General features: G+C 34.8%; 1 protein-coding gene across 1 annotated transcript; it reads left to right on the plus strand.

Annotated features, from left to right (window-relative positions):
• Positions 1–12,520: 12,520 nt before the first annotated feature.
• Positions 12,521–15,546, plus strand: LOC137818922 (squamosa promoter-binding-like protein 8). Its single transcript, XM_068622581.1, has 4 exons — positions 12,521–13,179; positions 13,328–14,053; positions 14,745–14,884; positions 15,175–15,546. The coding sequence occupies exons 2-4, from the start codon at positions 13,338–13,340 to the stop codon at positions 15,309–15,311; spliced, it is 993 nt and encodes a 330-aa protein (XP_068478682.1). The 5' UTR covers positions 12,521–13,179; positions 13,328–13,337; the 3' UTR covers positions 15,312–15,546.
• The last annotated feature ends 1,350 nt before the right edge of the window (positions 15,547–16,896 follow it).

A 16,896-nucleotide genomic window follows, 5' to 3' on the forward strand; every position in this document is an offset into this window, starting at 1 on the left:
TAAGTAAGTGTGAAGGTTCACTTCACAAAGGCAAAGATGAAAAATCAATATAGAGTGATAGATGGAATGCAATGTGGAATGGAAATGGCAACAAGGTAGACATCAATGGTGGTCATGGCCGAACCAAGAGATGTACCATAAGCATATAACAAAAGCATAACCACACGTAAGAATTCAAGACAAAGACATATATGAAATGGAAATGAATTGAAAAGAGTAGAAGAAGAGTAGCTTATGGAGTGGTTGTGAGAGGGATTCATGCCACTTGGGGTGTGGTAGCCACCAAGATGAGTGATGGGCAACCACTTGAGAGTCTCACACTGTTCAAGGTAAGACCAAGCTAAGAGGATTCAAACCTCACACTTCTCACACAATTTGTGCAGAGTAACTTTTCTCTTCAAAATTAACATGTCATACATGGAGTAAGGCACCCTATTTATAGGAATGGGTGACTTGTGGCCAAAAATGGCAAGGATAGGATGGTAAATAAGGGAGGGGCGGCCTAAGAGGGTTGACTAAGGAAAAAACCGCACCTTTAGGCTCTTCTTCTAGAAACTAGGTCAAAAACCCTAACTTTAGGTGCCTTGTCTTGAAAAAGTGGGCTTGGATCAAGCCCATTTCACTATGAACACTCCTATGTATGCTAAAGGCATCTATTCTATCCTATCTTGCTATTTGGAACCCTAAGGAGAGCCCAAATTATTTATAAATTGTTTTATTCTTAAGAAGACCAGAAGGAAGAGCATTTGATGCTTTGGTTTGTGTCCATTTCTTCCTCCGGTGAGGTCTGCTAGATCCTTGGTGAGGTCTTCACTAGATTGATGAGATGACTTCTCATAGTGTAAATGGTAATGTGCATCCTTGGTCATCTTCTTGTTGGCTTGGTTTGTATCATGCCCCCATGTTTGAGAGAATTTGACCTCAAATTTATAACTCCTACAAATAAGATAATGCAGGGTGTGGTATGTGAAATAAACTTATGCTCTTTGAGCTTGAGGAGTTCAAAAGGGCAAGCTCTTCTTACAAGCCATGTTGGGAAATAATATTTTGGGATGAATGGGCTTGGTGAGAAAAATCCTCTCAAAAGGTGAGAACCCTTAGGAGGTGTTTGATGGTTAACCCAAATTTTCTTTCTTCAAGATGTCAAGTAAATAGATTTTTTTGGGAATGAAAAAGACAAAGAAGAAGTACACCTTGGAGGTGCAGTTGGTAGCATGGCACGAATCAACATGATTGATTTAGTTATGTAAGATGATATATTGTGACTCGATTTATCTTTTCTTTCTTTCTATTTTTCATTTTCTCTTTTGTTTTTCATTTTTATGTGGTCCTCATGGACCTCCTTTGGTGAGAGCGATTTTAGTGTGACCTTATGCCCATGGAAGGTAAAAAAGATTTTGTTGGTAAGGCCATCATGTAAAGATTTTCTATCAAATTGCCATGGCCTACCTAAAAGAATGTGTGTGGTTTCCATAGGTACAACATCACACAAGACCTCATCCTTGTATTTACCAATAGAAAAGGCTATGGGGACTTGCTTGTTTACTATTATTTCCCCCTCTTCTTAACCATTGAAGTTTATAGGGATATTTACATGAGAGATGGTAGGTAATCCAAGTTTGTCTACCACTCTTGTGCTTGCCACGTTTGCACAACTCCCCCCATCTACAATTAAGGAGCACAACTTATCATAATGAGGCACCTAGTGTGGAAAATGTTTTCCCAGTAGTTTTCATCAAAAGGCTTTAAAACTTGGCCTAACATGCGTCTCACTACTAATAAGTCTCCTTCACATGGAATTTCACTTTCTTCCTCACTTGGTGATCTAGAAGAGGTAGGGGATCTAGACCTTTGTGAACTATGATCACTCATGACAACTCCCCCTTTAACCATCATATTTCTCTTAGAAGGGAAATTGGATGAAATATGCCCAAAACCTAAACATTTAAAAGACTTTTTACTTGAGGTTTTGGTAGGTGACTTAGGTGTAGAAGTGGAGGGTTTAGAATGTCTAGGATTGTAAGTGGAATCTTTCTCAAAATTTGAAGGAAAAGTTTTTGAAGAAAAATTGTTTTTGTTTTTCCAAGATGATTGGTAGTAGCCATCATTACGAGAGTTTTTGAAATGAGTTTTCTTTGAAAGTTGAGATTCAACCTTGATGGCAAGGTGAACCAAATTTTCCAATGATGAATACTCATAAAGTTCTACCACATCTTGAATTTCCCATCTCAATCCATTTACAAATCTAGCAATTTTGGACTCCTCACTTTCATGCATGTCAATTTTAGTTAAAATTGTTTCAAGCTCTTTAAAGTACTCATCTACACTATTAGGTCCTTGTTGAAGCTGTTGGAGCTTCAACAAGAGTTCTTTCCTATAATAGGAAGGAACAAACCTCGCGCACATGTATTCTTTCAAATCATACCAAGAGACCATGACTGACCTCTTGTTTAGCCCAATGTCCATTATAGTCTTGTGCCACCACTACATGACAGTCTAAAAGTTCTAAGGAGGCTAATTTTACCTTTTGGTCCTCTTGGACCTCATGTACATTAAAGATTTGCTCTACCTTAGCCTCCCATCCTAAGTAAATGTTAGGGTCACTTTCCCCACTAAAACTAGGCAATTTTACATAGGGAAAAGAATTTTTAGAAGGATGGTGTTGATGTTGGCGCCTTTCATCAAATTGATTCATTTTCCAATATTCATCTTCCTCATGGTTGCCGTATTGAGTGAAACTTCTTGTAGCTCTCCTATGCTCCCACCTCCTTGGTTGTCTTACTTGTGTGGTTTTAAGCCTTTGGAGCCTATCCTCCTATTGCCTCATCTCTTCCTCCTTTTGTGCTAGGGACCTTTTTGCCGTCGCTAACTCACCCATAAGGAAAGCCTTTTGGGGAAAGTGAGGTTTTGATGATTCCCCTGAAGAAAGATGAGCCATAAAATACAAACAATTAGGGAAAGAAAAGTTAGATCACTCTCCCTTAATCTTGCGTCACTCTTGTGTAAAACAAAGAGGAAAAGATACAAAGCACTCAAAAGAAATTTTCCTCTCTACAAAGGTCTATATTGGTGTTGAAAACTCTCAAATGAAAAAGGACAAAGCCCTTATCACTTGATCTCAATAGGACCACAAGGAAATTTTAAAGGACAAACAAGAAAAGCACAAAACAAGAAAGCTTAACCAAGTTTGAGAAAAGATGAATGACAAAACTTTTAAAGAAAGACAGCAAGAAAAGGCACACAAAAAGACTCTAAGATACTTACTAAAACTTTTAACAATGAAATTTTCCTTTCTTTAGAAATTGTTAAAGCAAAAGGATAAAAAATTCCACAATGTTGAAACCAATTTGCTAATAAAAATGAACCCACTATTTTGAAATGTTGCTATTTGATAAGATTGGAACCAAAAGCTTGCGCCACTTCTCTTATATATTTTTTTTATACTTGTTTTTGGATTATGGAAATGAGATGTCCATAGTTTTGATCATGCATATTTTCATAGACCTCCAATTTTCACAAAAAAGTTTGAGATTCAAATTAATTGATCACTTGAAATCTTTTGTTTGGAACATAAATGTACTTCTACTAAAACAAGTTTCTAATTACTTTTAAACTTTCACAATTAAAAGCAAAGTAAGTAGAAGAAAAATATAAGAACTCCTAGAAACACTGAAGAACATATGACTCAAAGCAAAAGAGACAATAACAAAAAAAGACACAATTTATCATCAAAAAACGAAAACAAAGTTAATGATAAGATAAATGCCGAATTGAAAAGCAAGAAAGTAAAGGGATGAATTTAAATTTACTTGAATGTAAAGGCAAGAATGTAAAGGGGCAAGAAAAGTAAAGTGCCAAATCAACTCAAAGCAAATATGCTTAAAAAAACAAACCTCTAAATACCACATGATGTAAGTTAAATTTTAGATGGTTCCATTTTATGGTGACACTTTACTTAGAGTTGGGATTTTAGCAATTTAATGGTGAAACCTAAGGAAGATTTCCACTGGACACGAACTTAACCAAATGTTTATGTGTGAAGGTTCACTTCACAAAGGCAAAGATGAAAAATAAATATAGAGTGATAGAAGGAATGCAATGTGGAATGGAAATGGAAACAAGGTAGACATCAATGGTGGTCATGACCGAACCGAGAGATGCACCATAAGCATATAATAAAAGCATAACCACAAGTAAGAATTTAAGACAAAGACATATATGAAATGGAAATGAATTGAAAAGAGTGAAAGAATAATAGCTTATGGAGTGGTTATAAGAGGGATTCACGCCACTTGGGGTGTGGTAGCCACCGAGATGAGTGAAGGGCTTCCACTTGAAAGTCTCACACTGCTCAAGATAAGACCTAACTAAGAGGATTCAATCCTCACACACTTCTCACACAATTTGTGCATAGTAACTTTTCTCTTCAAAATTAACATGACATACATGGAGTAAGGCACCCTATTTATAGGAATGGGTGTCTTGGTGGCCAAGAAGGGCAAGAGTAGATGTGAAATAAGGGAGGGGCAGCCTATGAGGGTTGACTAAGGTCAAAACTGCACCTTTAGGCTCTTCTTCTAGAAACTAGGTCAAAAACCTATTTCTAGGTGCCTTGTCTTGAAAAAGTGGGCTTGGATCAAACCCATTTCGCTCTGAGCACTCCTATTTATGCTAAAGGCACTTATTCTATCCTATGTTGCTATTTGCACCCCTAAAGAGATCCCAAATTATTACAACTTGTTTTATTCTTAAGAAGACCAGAAGGAAGAACATTTAATGCTTTGGTTTGTGTCCATTTCTCCCTCTGGTGAGGTCTGTTATATCCTTGGTGAGGTCTTCACTTGATTGATGAGATGACTTCTCATAGTGTGAATGGTAATGTGCATCCTTGGTCATCTCCTTGTTGGCTTGGTTTGTATCAAAAATAGATCTACAATTACTAAATGAAACAAACATAGATGAATAATACGAGGAGGAATACATTTCAAGTGAGTATAACATTGAGAGTGATTTCAGTAACAAAGACATCTCTTCGGCAATTCATGCATTAAAATTGATTGTATACCTTGTCTAAATTATGTTTTACATTAATTTTAGGTTTAATTACCTTTTTCGTCCCTATATTTATAGCCAATAGTCAATTTGGTACAGTGGTTTTAAAAAAATTCAATTTGGTCCCTAAGTTTTTTAAAATGTATTCAAAATGGTCCTTTCTGTTAAATATCACCAAATGGCGTTAAGTGGTGCTTATGTGGCAGACACGTGTAAGTTACGTGGATTGTGCTTACATTACTTTGGTGAATACTGAATTAGGGTTTAGGTTATTCAAATTGGGGATTTCGAATTTCTGATTTAGGGTTTCTGATACGAGGATTGCTCCCCTGGTTGGATTCTATGGTGCGCTTCCCTGCTTCGATTCCATTCGGTTGTGCTCCCCTCATTCGATTCTGTGATCCCCTACATCGTAGACAACTCTGTATATGTTTTCCAAAAGTAATAAAAAACAGAACCACTCTGAAACTAAGTCAAAAATTACTAACCTTATAAAGGAGCAATCACAAAACGACATCACGGTCTGGATCGCAATCGCTGCCCCTTCACCACCTCTGGACCGCACCACATAATCGCTCCTCCAAATCGACCATGGAAACGCAACTCACCATCGTAACTCACGATCGCACCACAGAATCGAATGAGGGGAGTACACCTCCGAATGGAATCGAAGCAGGGAAGCGCACCACAAAATCCAACCAGGGGAGCAATCCTCATATTAGAAATCCTAAATCAGAAATTCAAAATCCCCAATTTGAATAACCTAAACCCTAATTCAGTGTTCACTAAAGTAATGTAAGCACCATCCACGTAACTTACACGTGTCTGCCACATAAGCACCACTTAACGCTATTTGGTGATATTTAACAGAAAGGACCATTTTGAATACATTTTAAAAAACTTAGGGACCAAATTGAATTTTTTAAAAACCACGGTACCAAATTGACTATTGACTATAAATATAGGGACGAAAAAGGTAATTAAACCTTAATTTTAATGTGGTTTCCCAGAATTGTAGTGAATAATAGGCAATATAACTGACATATTTGGTTGTAGAAAACACAATAAGGTTTGAGTCTTTTGATCATGATTACCTTATTTTGTTTATTCAAAATTGATTGATCCAGTTTGATTATTGTATTAATTACATCTTATAAATGTAATATGTTTTACTTGTAGATGAAACCAAAGGGTAGAGGTGGTGGTCGTAGACCACCTAATCATGGTGGTCGAGGTGTTCGTGTTGATGATAGATCTTTACCCAACACTAATATTCCCCCTTAGTTTGTTCTTCTAACAACCATGAAGTCTACACATCCTATCTATGAATGACCCCCACTTCGTACACTTCACGAACAAGATATTGAACATCATGTAGGAGAATCAAATCCTACTATCTTTTCTACATAACCAACTATGAATCAACATTCACCGATCAAGACTCTCTTACACTTGAGTATGAGTCTAACAATGTAGTTGATCAAAGACTCTGGCTTCATGCAGAAGAAGAGAGTAAGTATATTTTAATCTAATTGTTATTCATCAATATGTTTTGATTTCCATATATCATTTTCACAATATGTTTTAAACACAGTTTTGCTCCAACAAATGTACCATCCAATGTAATCTCACAAATCATCAAGCAAAAATATGATGAACCCCGTCCCATTTGAAAGAAGGTTCTTCTTGAGCTCAAAGATAGATAGTTTGGAGAGTTTAAGGTAATTTGAGTTATGATTACATTTAAAATTTTATTTTATTATTCTACAATGTATGTTTTTTAATTTATTTTTCATACAAAAAGAGTATAGGTGGGATCTGGAATAAGACCAACTCATTAGATCCATTTTTGATACAAAAGCCTCTCGTATCTTTAAAAATGCTATAAGTAAAGTTATGCATCGTCAAGATAAGGGGACCTAGATTCCACCACTTGTTCGAGCAACATTGGACCAACATTGTAGTTCTACATAATTCCAAAACAAGAGTTTCATTGCCAAGGTAATCGGGCTGTTGAGAAGGGAGCCTCAACATACTGTGGTGGTTCCATATCTACATCAACTCACTTTGAGAAAATGGTATTATTATATTTTTTGTTTTCCTATACTTAATTTAAATACAATATATTATATTTTTTTTATTAAATTTACGTAGACTAAGGAGCTTGAACGACAACCAACTACTTGGAAGGTTGTAGAGAGAATGAAGAAATTGAAGACTGGAAAATGGGTTAATGACAAGACCTGCGACCTTGCGGTATGTTTAAACTTTATGTTATAATTTAATTTTTACTATATGTTTTCTTCACAATAATCAATTTGACTTCATTTTCAGGAAAAATATAAGAAACGCTAAGAAGAAGCCCAACAACAACAGATGCTTGAAGGCTAATTTTCGCAAAACTCTCATGTTGCCTCTATTGATGACAATGAAATATACATTGATGTTGTTGGAGGTGGAAATAAAAAAGGGAATGTCTATGTACTTAGTGTATTGAGCAAAAGATTTAATAGTTCCACAAGTGGTCACTCTGCTACAAGTCAAGCTCTAATAGTCCATCAAATAGAAGAAATGTGTGAGATTATTCAAAAGCTAAATGATGAGCTTATGACAAAAGATGCCAAGAGCGGACACTTGAAGAAAAGATGGAGGTATTGATGAAAAGTCATGAAAAGCGAAGTGAACGCATGCACAAACAAATTGAGTTGATGTGCAAACAAAATGAGCAGATGCAACTCATCATACAAGACATTTAAATGAATAATCTCATATCAGACTCTTTAGATCCTACTAGTGGACATTATAAAGGAGAGCACATTAGAGATGACAATTCAGAAAAAGATTACCTGTGTTGAATTATATAATAAATTTGACTTTTTTAACTTGTTTTCAATAGTTTTTGTTGTGTAATATGATTTACTTTTAATTTGTGTATAACTCTTTCTTAAACTATGTATTTGAAGTTCATTCCTATTTAGCTTGATTGAATTTTGAGTATCTATAAGCAAATTTGATTTTTTTTTATAAAATGGTCAAAATACCATTTTAAATAGGTATTAATAATACATATAAAAATAGCCATCGAAACTGATTTGGTGACTATATCTACAAAGTTGTTGTTTAACGACCGAAACAAAATTGGTCGCTGTAATTAAAAAATATTTAGCCATTGAAATTAATTTTGTCACTATAGGAATCTCCATTTAGCCACCACAAGATTTTTTTAATTAATTATTTTAATCTATTAACGACAGAAAATGGTGGTCGATATCACCTTTTATGTAAGCCATTGATTTAGCCACCAAGTTTCTTTAAAAAAATTGGTCGGTAATTGGGTTCCTGAATTCTAGTGACCAATTTTTTTGCGACGGAATAAAGATCAAAATTTCGGTCGCAATTTCACGACTAATTTATAACTCAGTTGCTAAATGTTTTACAATTAGAATTTTCGCTTCCATATTTATTTGGTGATTGTTTCGGTCGTGAATATGTTTAGCAACCGATTATAGAAGTTAATTCATTATTTTCATATATAGTTTAACAATATAAAAAAAATAATTTCAATTTTATTTATTTATTTATCATATTAATTAAGATAAACTAATATATAAATTCATAATCAAAATTAATATATTAAAATCAAATTTTATATGTTTAACTATAATATCTTTTTTGTTATAAATAAATTTATCACTTAAGTGTGTCTTAACTTTTACTTTTAGCGATCTTGAGTTAGGCGAAATCATATAAGCCTAAACATTATCGCTTTCATTAAAACTCGTTTTAAACAACTTCCTCAAAAACAAATTTAATGTCTCTAATATGTGCTCTAATCAGGGAAAACACATCTTCGCTTAATCTTTCATAGCTGAAGCACGTTTTCATTTTCAAATAAAAGTCTATTTCTAAATTAAAGAAGTATAAAGAGGTTTCAAATAAACAATTTTTAATTAATAATATGAAAGCGATAATGTTTATTTCAAACAAACTTTAATTTTTATTACAAAGTTTGCTATTATAGGCTAAAAGTAGTCACTACAAAACAAAGTTTAATTTTTATTACATAAAAGTCATGAATAGGATTTTAATCTAAGATATATATTTTTCAGTTATTTTTATTATTATTAAACTTTTTCTACTTTAACTTTTTTTAATCTATAAAAATAGAAAATCATTAAATAAAAAATAATTTTAGAAACAAAAAATAGTTAGTTATTAACTAAATTATATCTTATTATAAAGACTAATAAAATTATTAATATCTATTATTAATAATTTGTTTGAATTGACATCTAATTAACTATCCATGTTCTAGCTAACAATTTCAAATCTAATTAGTTGGTAGTTAAAATCTTCATAACTACTTAAACATCAATTTAAAAATTATTTATTAATTATATAAACTAATTTAAATATCAATAATTTGTTTAGTCTCTAAAATATTATCTAACTTAATTAATATAGTGACTAATTATTTTTAATCTCTAGAATTAATTTTTATTTAATAATTTTTTAAAATAAATAAGCTAATCTTCGTCATTAGTTTTTATTTAAAGATCTTTTAATGGATAATCTATAACTTATTCTTATACCTTTTAAATTGTCTTGAAACATGTATCGATGAGTTTTGCAGCAAAACTAGTTATTACTTTGAAGATTGTAAAATTTTGTAAGAATCATAAAAAAAAATGCATTGAATGGTATAAAAAGAATTTGCACCAACTCTCCCGGTGTGATGTAGAGAGGTAGCCCACGTGATAATTTCAGAAATTCCAGCAGAATTTGGTTCGCATGGGTGCTTTTGGGCCATAGAAGGTCCCAACATTTGACTCTCTTTTAGAGTCTTCAATTCACACTCTTTCCATCTTAATGTGGAAGCATCATCACCACAAAATGCAACACCATCTTCACAACCCCTCCTCCATTTAATGACTGCAATTCTTTCACACTTTCAGCATCTTCTCTCTCTCTTTCTCTCCCACAGACACACACACACACATCACAACATCTTTTCTTTCAACATATATTTTTTTTATCAAGAACGATCCAGGGATATTTTTCTCATGTATTGAAATTATTAATTAATTAAGAAACAAGTTATCTAGCAACTTGCTATATATGTTGGTCACTTGATTCTCTATTGTTCTATGTTGAGGCTTACAAAATGGTATAAAGAACAGTAATGAGTAGAATAGTACAGATGAAATGAAGAACTTGGTGTAGTAGCTAGGTTGCATGGTCAGTGAGTGCAGTGAGTGAGAGAGAATAATATATTTTGGTGCATGCATGTTTTGTCTATATAAGTACAATTAATTCCAATATTGACATGATATCATTTTGTTTGTTGCTGGGTGGAGTTATAGATAGATATATATAGGTTGATGGATCTGCTGCTGCAATGCTGCAATGCTGCATGAGCATTGTATTATGTCAAACTGACTATAGTACTGAACATGTATATGCCTTTGTTTTTGTACAAAATCAAGTGCACACAGAATTTCTGCATGCTGCATAGATCAGTATAATAGAAACTTAACCCTCCAATGTAAACCCCAAGTCAACCAAAACCAATAAACACATGTCTGTGCTCCAATGCATATTCTCATTGGAGTCTGTGCATATCAGATAATTAACTAGAGCTTTAGGTTCAAAATCTTCCATTTCAACTTTAATTTTCTAGATGATTACATTTTTAGAAGTAAGAATTTAGTATATGCACTACACTGAATACACATGCTTTGTATATAAATGTATTTTAGTGTATAATCATGTATCCTTAAACATGTTACAAATTTTAAATTATAATAAAAAATATTTTTAACCATCAACATTTGTTTAGAGAAAATTGTTGAAATTCAATTTAAAGTTAAGGGGAGATTAAGAGTTGTAATTAATCAGTTAAATATTAAAAGAAAGGTAATAGGAGGTAGGTGAAAGAGAATTTATTTTAGTTAAGAAAGTAGTGTATTACTAAGAATGTTTGATTGAAAAGTGTGAGATTCTTCAATATATATATATATATATATATATATATATATATATATATAAAGTTGAAGATATATTTGAGGGAAAAAATTATGATCTCCTAAAATTGTATTTGTTTTTATATATTTTATGGATGTATTAAAGGGGCTATTGAAAGTTTGGTTTGAAGGTCATTTACTGATTTTGCAAAATAGTAGGTTGATTTAATGGTGATTTTGAAAATACATATCAGTTCTTGCAGTAACATTGTAAGAGAAAGAAGAGAAAGGCTTTATGTTTCGCAGTATAGTCTATAAATAAAGCTGTTCATATTTAAGAAGTCAAGTAAGATCTGATTTATGCACTGACAACTTTTCCTTTTTTGTTTTTTGCTCCTCTAAGGTCGAATTAAATGATGCCAAATTCAGAACTCAGCAAGGACTAAAACTAAGCACAATCATGGGATGTAAATTTTGCTTAATTAGAACTTAAACAGCATATAACCACAAGGCTTAATTAAAAGTTGAGTGGGTGGAATTTGAAAGTGGTGGAATCATTGGTTTGGAAATTAAAATGAAACTAAACCGTTAAGATGTGTAATAAAGTGAGTGTGTTTAGGAGAAGAATCACATGGGTTGAAAGTTTTAATGTAAAAAACATGGTGCTATTTTACACTGAAATAATGAAACAGATGCAGTTGCACTTGTTCTAAAGAGTCCCTTTCAAATGTTCAAAAACGAAATAAAGGGGTGCGTTTGCAAAAGCAAGAAAGCGAAAATTCAATTAAGCAATCACAAAATCCACCTAGCCATATATCAATTAATCATCACCATCATCTCATCTGGGAGCCACTCATCAAACGGACCAAACTCAAAATCAGATTGTGGGTCCAAAAATTTATTCTCACTCTCTTCAGTTTATTAACCTATCTCACCAACAAATTATTACATTTCACAAAAACATTAATTTAGATTGTATGTTGCAGACACTGCTTCTGATTTTTCTAGGTTCTGATGATCTTGTTGAGTTCAAAATTGGGTTAATGAGTTTTTGTTTTATTGCTTTGTCTACTTCTAACATTGCTAATTAATTACTGCTCCCACCATCACCATGCTCCTTCTTCCTCTAACTTATCTGGTACAAAAAGCAGGGTAATTGCACCTGTATGGAGAAAATATCTTCAGTTTCTGTGTGTCCGTACGTTTGCATGTTCATTCCATTGAACCCAAAATTATGCTTGCACATCAATTTATTTTAGATTAATCACTTCAAATGAACCAAATCAAATTCTTGTGCCTTTCATTTTATAATTGGGTTCTTATTTCTGATAAAAAAAAACCCTCTTATTCAAAAACTATATATTAACAATGTAAAACCATTTTATACTGTGTAGGTGTAAGTTTCTTAATTTTGGTCTACATTGGGAAAAGTTAATTTTCTGGTATTATTAATTGAATAAAAATAAAAACTTTACCTTTATAACTTGGTACTAAAGGATAAAATTGGTGAATTATGAAGGTAATGTTAGTTTGGAGGGGAGAGTAATGTAAAAAGATGGAGATGATATTGTAGGAAAGTTTTGTTTATACCTTTTAGAAAAAAGTGAAAAGATGGTATTTGATTGGATTGTAATGGTAATTTTCCATTGAAGTTGTAACATATATCTCAGTACAGATCACCCACCAATTACCCACTGTCTGCAGAAGCCGCCTCATAAACTGAGTTTCCCTCAAACTCTCACACCACAACACACCAATAGAGAGAAACAAAGAGAGAGAGAGGGAATTAAGGAGCAAGAGTAGTAACTTTTTGTTGGCATAGAGAGAAAGAGAGAGAGAGAGATGGGGAAAGGGGACAAAAGGGTTCAGCTTTTTGAGGGTGAAAGTGAGATCTTTTAAGCGCACATCCATTTAGCAAGAGGCAGAGTCTTAAACCACAAAGTGTGAAAGAGAGAGAGAGTGAGAGAGAGAGAGAGAGAAAGAAAAACACACACAAGAACAGAAGAAAAAAAGACTTAATGTGCACGCCATTGGGGTGAGATAGATAGATAGAGAGAAGAAAATGAAGTTGCAAAGCTAAACCAACACAACCTCTCCAAATTAGGGCTTTTATTCTTTGCAATCATATTTCCACTCTTTCACTTCGCTCTCCAAACTCACACAGGTAACACAACACAACCCAAAACACTTCTTCATAAACCCTTCCTTAAAAAAACAAAACCCATGTTTTGTTTTCCTTATTTTTCTCGAATCTCTTTTTTCTTGCTGTTCTTTCGAACTTATTTTATTACCACTTTTTTTTGTGTTTTCAGTGCTTCAGACATGTTGGACTACGAATGGGGAAACCCGTCTTCAATAATGCTAACAGGAAACGAGGAGACCGCCGCCGGAGCTTCCGACCAAACCCACCGTCAAATCTTCGACCACTACGCCTCACACTCGCTCATCCCCGACCACTTTCTTCACGCGCCAACACACTCCAACGCCACCACCGCCGCGGCCGCCACCGTCGACTACACCAACCACCACCACCACTTCAACCCGCAACCCCACCACCACCACCTCAACCACCACCACCACCCGTTCTTCGACCCACGCGCCTTCCACGGCGCGTCTTCCACCTCCTACCCTCCAACCCCATCCATGCTCTCCCTTGACCCGCTGCCCCACGTCAACGCCGCCAACTGCGGCCCAGGGCCCGGACCCGGCCCAGGCGGACTCCTCCTTGTTCCGAAGTCTGAGGACGTCGGGCGGCCCATGGACTTTGTCGGCTCACGAATTGGCCTAAATCTCGGAGGTCGAACGTATTTCTCCTCCGAGGATGATTTCGTGAGCCGTCTCTACCGTCGGTCTCGGCCGGCGGAATCGGGTTCGGCGGCTTCCTCGAACTCGCCGCGCTGCCAGGCCGAGGGATGCAATGCTGATCTGTCTCAGGCCAAGCACTACCACCGCCGCCACAAAGTGTGCGAGTTCCACTCCAAAGCCGCCACCGTTATCGCCGCCGGGTTGACTCAGCGATTCTGCCAGCAATGCAGCAGGTTGTGGTGGCGCTTGTTTGTTCCCCACCGGCGGAAAATTAACATCAATCATTGAGTTCCCATCTCCCAGGGGCATTTCCGTCTTTTCGTTCCTCCTTGCATACCAATTTTATTTCACTTTGCAACACAACACACTGAACTAACCAACGGGTTAAACTTAGTTCAAATTAAATGTTCATTCAATTGGGAAGCCTCTTGAAATGACGAAAACATCCTTCGTTTTCGTTCAAAATTTTTTCCTTGATTATGAACTCCAACGTGCATTAAGTGCACTACTCCACCCTAACAAAAAACTATGATTAAAATCTGTGTGGGTCTTATTTTTACCTTAGTCTCTTAGAAATTAATAAAATGTCGGAAATTAAAAGTTGATGTTTTTGATGGATGGGAGGGGTGGGGTGAAAAAGACGAATGTGCCCTTGGGAGAGTGTTGATAATGATTGAGTTAGCCGTACGTGGGGAAATCCCGAGGGCATTTGCGTCCCTAACATGTTTCTTGTTTGCTCTTACTCTACTTTCAGTTTTGCAACCTACGTACTGCATCGTTTTGCTCCTTTTAGTTAGTACCATTAAAAACCGCTGCATAGTGCATTGCATCAACAAAATAAAAACTATATACTATTATTATTATTATTTTTTGGGGGTACGTGTTTGCCTAATTAATTAACTATTGTTTGATTTTGACGTGCAGGTTCCATCTTCTCTCTGAGTTTGATAACGGAAAACGTAGCTGCAGGAAGAGATTGGCAGATCACAATCGCCGCAGAAGAAAAACTCAGCAACCATCTCAAGAAATTCAGAAATCTCAACCCTCTTTGGATAATGTTGCAAGTACAACTTCTCTCTCTCATTCTCTTTTCTTTTTCTTCTTCTTCTTTCTACTATGTTCAATTCTCACTCTATTTGTTGTAATGGCTCATTAAAAACCGACCACTAATCAAGATCCAAATTATCTTGTCATCAAAGAATGAAAAAATCAATCCTTTTTTAAATTTACACAAACCATATTTCCAATCTTTCCTTTCTCATAAACATGCATGATTCCTTAAAAATTATGTGAAGGGAGCATGAGGGTTTTCTCTGGTTCTACTTTTGCAACAACTGTGCATTTTTTTTTGAAGGATCTCCACCTGACTCCGGAGCTCAGTCGTCGTCGGTGACGGTGGCGGTGTCACCGCCGGACTATTTCCGGCAGAGGCCGTATCAGAGCACAAACCCTTCTACAAATTCAAGCTCACTGTTTTTCTCTAGCGGGTAGTGCATGTTGGAGCAGTTTAATTTGCATGGCTAATCAACATTTGCAAGGAATTAACGAAGGAGCGTCAACAACAATAATGATGATGATAATAATATATATATAGTGAACTAGTACTACTACTTCTTCTTCCACTTGTAACTCCCAATCTCAGTTTCAAAGTTTGTATTAATCTGGAGTTATTAATTTGTACGAATTTGATTTAAAGCATCTATGTTAATCACCCTCTTAATATCAATTGTGTGTGTTTTTGAATAATTGGGTGGTGATGGTGGTGGTGGTGGTGGTGATGGTAGCTAGGGATATAGTAAGAAAGTAGCAAATGGAATGGTGAGGAATGGCCCCTACCATTTTTATGATGTGTTCAGCTTTATTTTCACTGCTGTAAAATTTAGTTATGGTAAACCGTAGAAGGGAAAATTGGACCCCTCAATTTGGATTTTCCCGGAAATAGGACCTGTTTGGTTTCTGAGGAAATTGTGGCAGCTGAGCACGGGTGTTGAGGTGTATACACATATTGATTTTGGAGCATTGAATTATTTTCGTTTTGTCTGGGCATGGAATTTTTCCGGAAAAATGAAGGGATGATGGGAATTAATATAATAATATTATGAGTGTGAATTAATGTGTATAATAAGTATATAGTGAAGTTAAATAAAAGTGGTAATAAAATAGGGTTGATGTGAATTTGTAGCTAGGAACATTTATTGGAATCCCTAGCCGTCAAGCTGTCTCCTCTATGGAAGCTATATAGCTGTACTAAACCCAGTTAATTGTTTCCAATATCAACCTGCAGATGCCCTTTTCTCTCTCTCTCTCTCTCTCTCTCTCTCTCTCACTCAACAATCTCATCATACATGTGTGGCTATTCCTTGTTAAGTACCTAACGCTTGGGTCTACCTATAAACCAAACCAAACTTGAGGGAGGATATCCTAATCTTCCACCTCATCTTACCATTTCATTGCATGCCTCCATAATGCTAAGATTTCCTCTCTCTTCACTTCAATGCTTAAATACACAATACATATGACCAACTTCTACCAAGTAATCTCAAAACTCATTCATAAATATCATTAATATATAATATACATATATGTTCAACATCTCACATCTACCAACTAATTCATTATACCGATTTTATCAACTAATTGGTGAAATCTCAATGAAATCGATTTTCATCGACTAATTGATATATCGCGATAAAATACCTATATTTCAATTCTTATATAATAAGTAGATAATGTAATGGACTGTCTTCTCACCATTACTTTAATATAAAACAGATGGTTTATTTAAATTTTAGACTAATTGGTGAAATCTCGATGAAATTGATTTCATCAACAAAATTGATGAAATCGATTTCATCAACTAATTGATGAAATCGATTTCATCAACTAATTGATATATCGCGATCAAATAGCTGTATTTCAATCCTTATATAATAAGTAGATAATGTAATGGAATGTAATGGACAGTCTTCTCACCATTACCTTGATATAAAATAGATGGTTTATTTAAATTTTAGACTATAGATTCAACAAAAACAAAAGGAGAACATAAAATGCAATTAATCATTAAACACCATAT

The sequence above is a fragment of the Phaseolus vulgaris genome, chromosome 10 (genome assembly GCF_000499845.2).
Source record: "Phaseolus vulgaris cultivar G19833 chromosome 10, P. vulgaris v2.0, whole genome shotgun sequence".
NCBI classification, from domain to species: Eukaryota; Viridiplantae; Streptophyta; class Magnoliopsida; order Fabales; family Fabaceae; genus Phaseolus; species Phaseolus vulgaris.

Excerpts from the sequence above, each read along its gene's own strand:
- LOC137818922 (XM_068622581.1), top strand. The coding sequence starts at position 13,338 with ATGTTGGACTACGAATGGGGAAACCCGTCTTCAATAATGCTAACAGGA. Across the intron at positions 14,054-14,744 it reads TTCTGCCAGCAATGCAGCAG|GTTCCATCTTCTCTCTGAGT; the intron begins GTTGTGGTGGCG and ends TTTGACGTGCAG. Across the intron at positions 14,885-15,174 it reads CTCTTTGGATAATGTTGCAA|GATCTCCACCTGACTCCGGA; the intron begins GTACAACTTCTC and ends TTTTTTTTGAAG.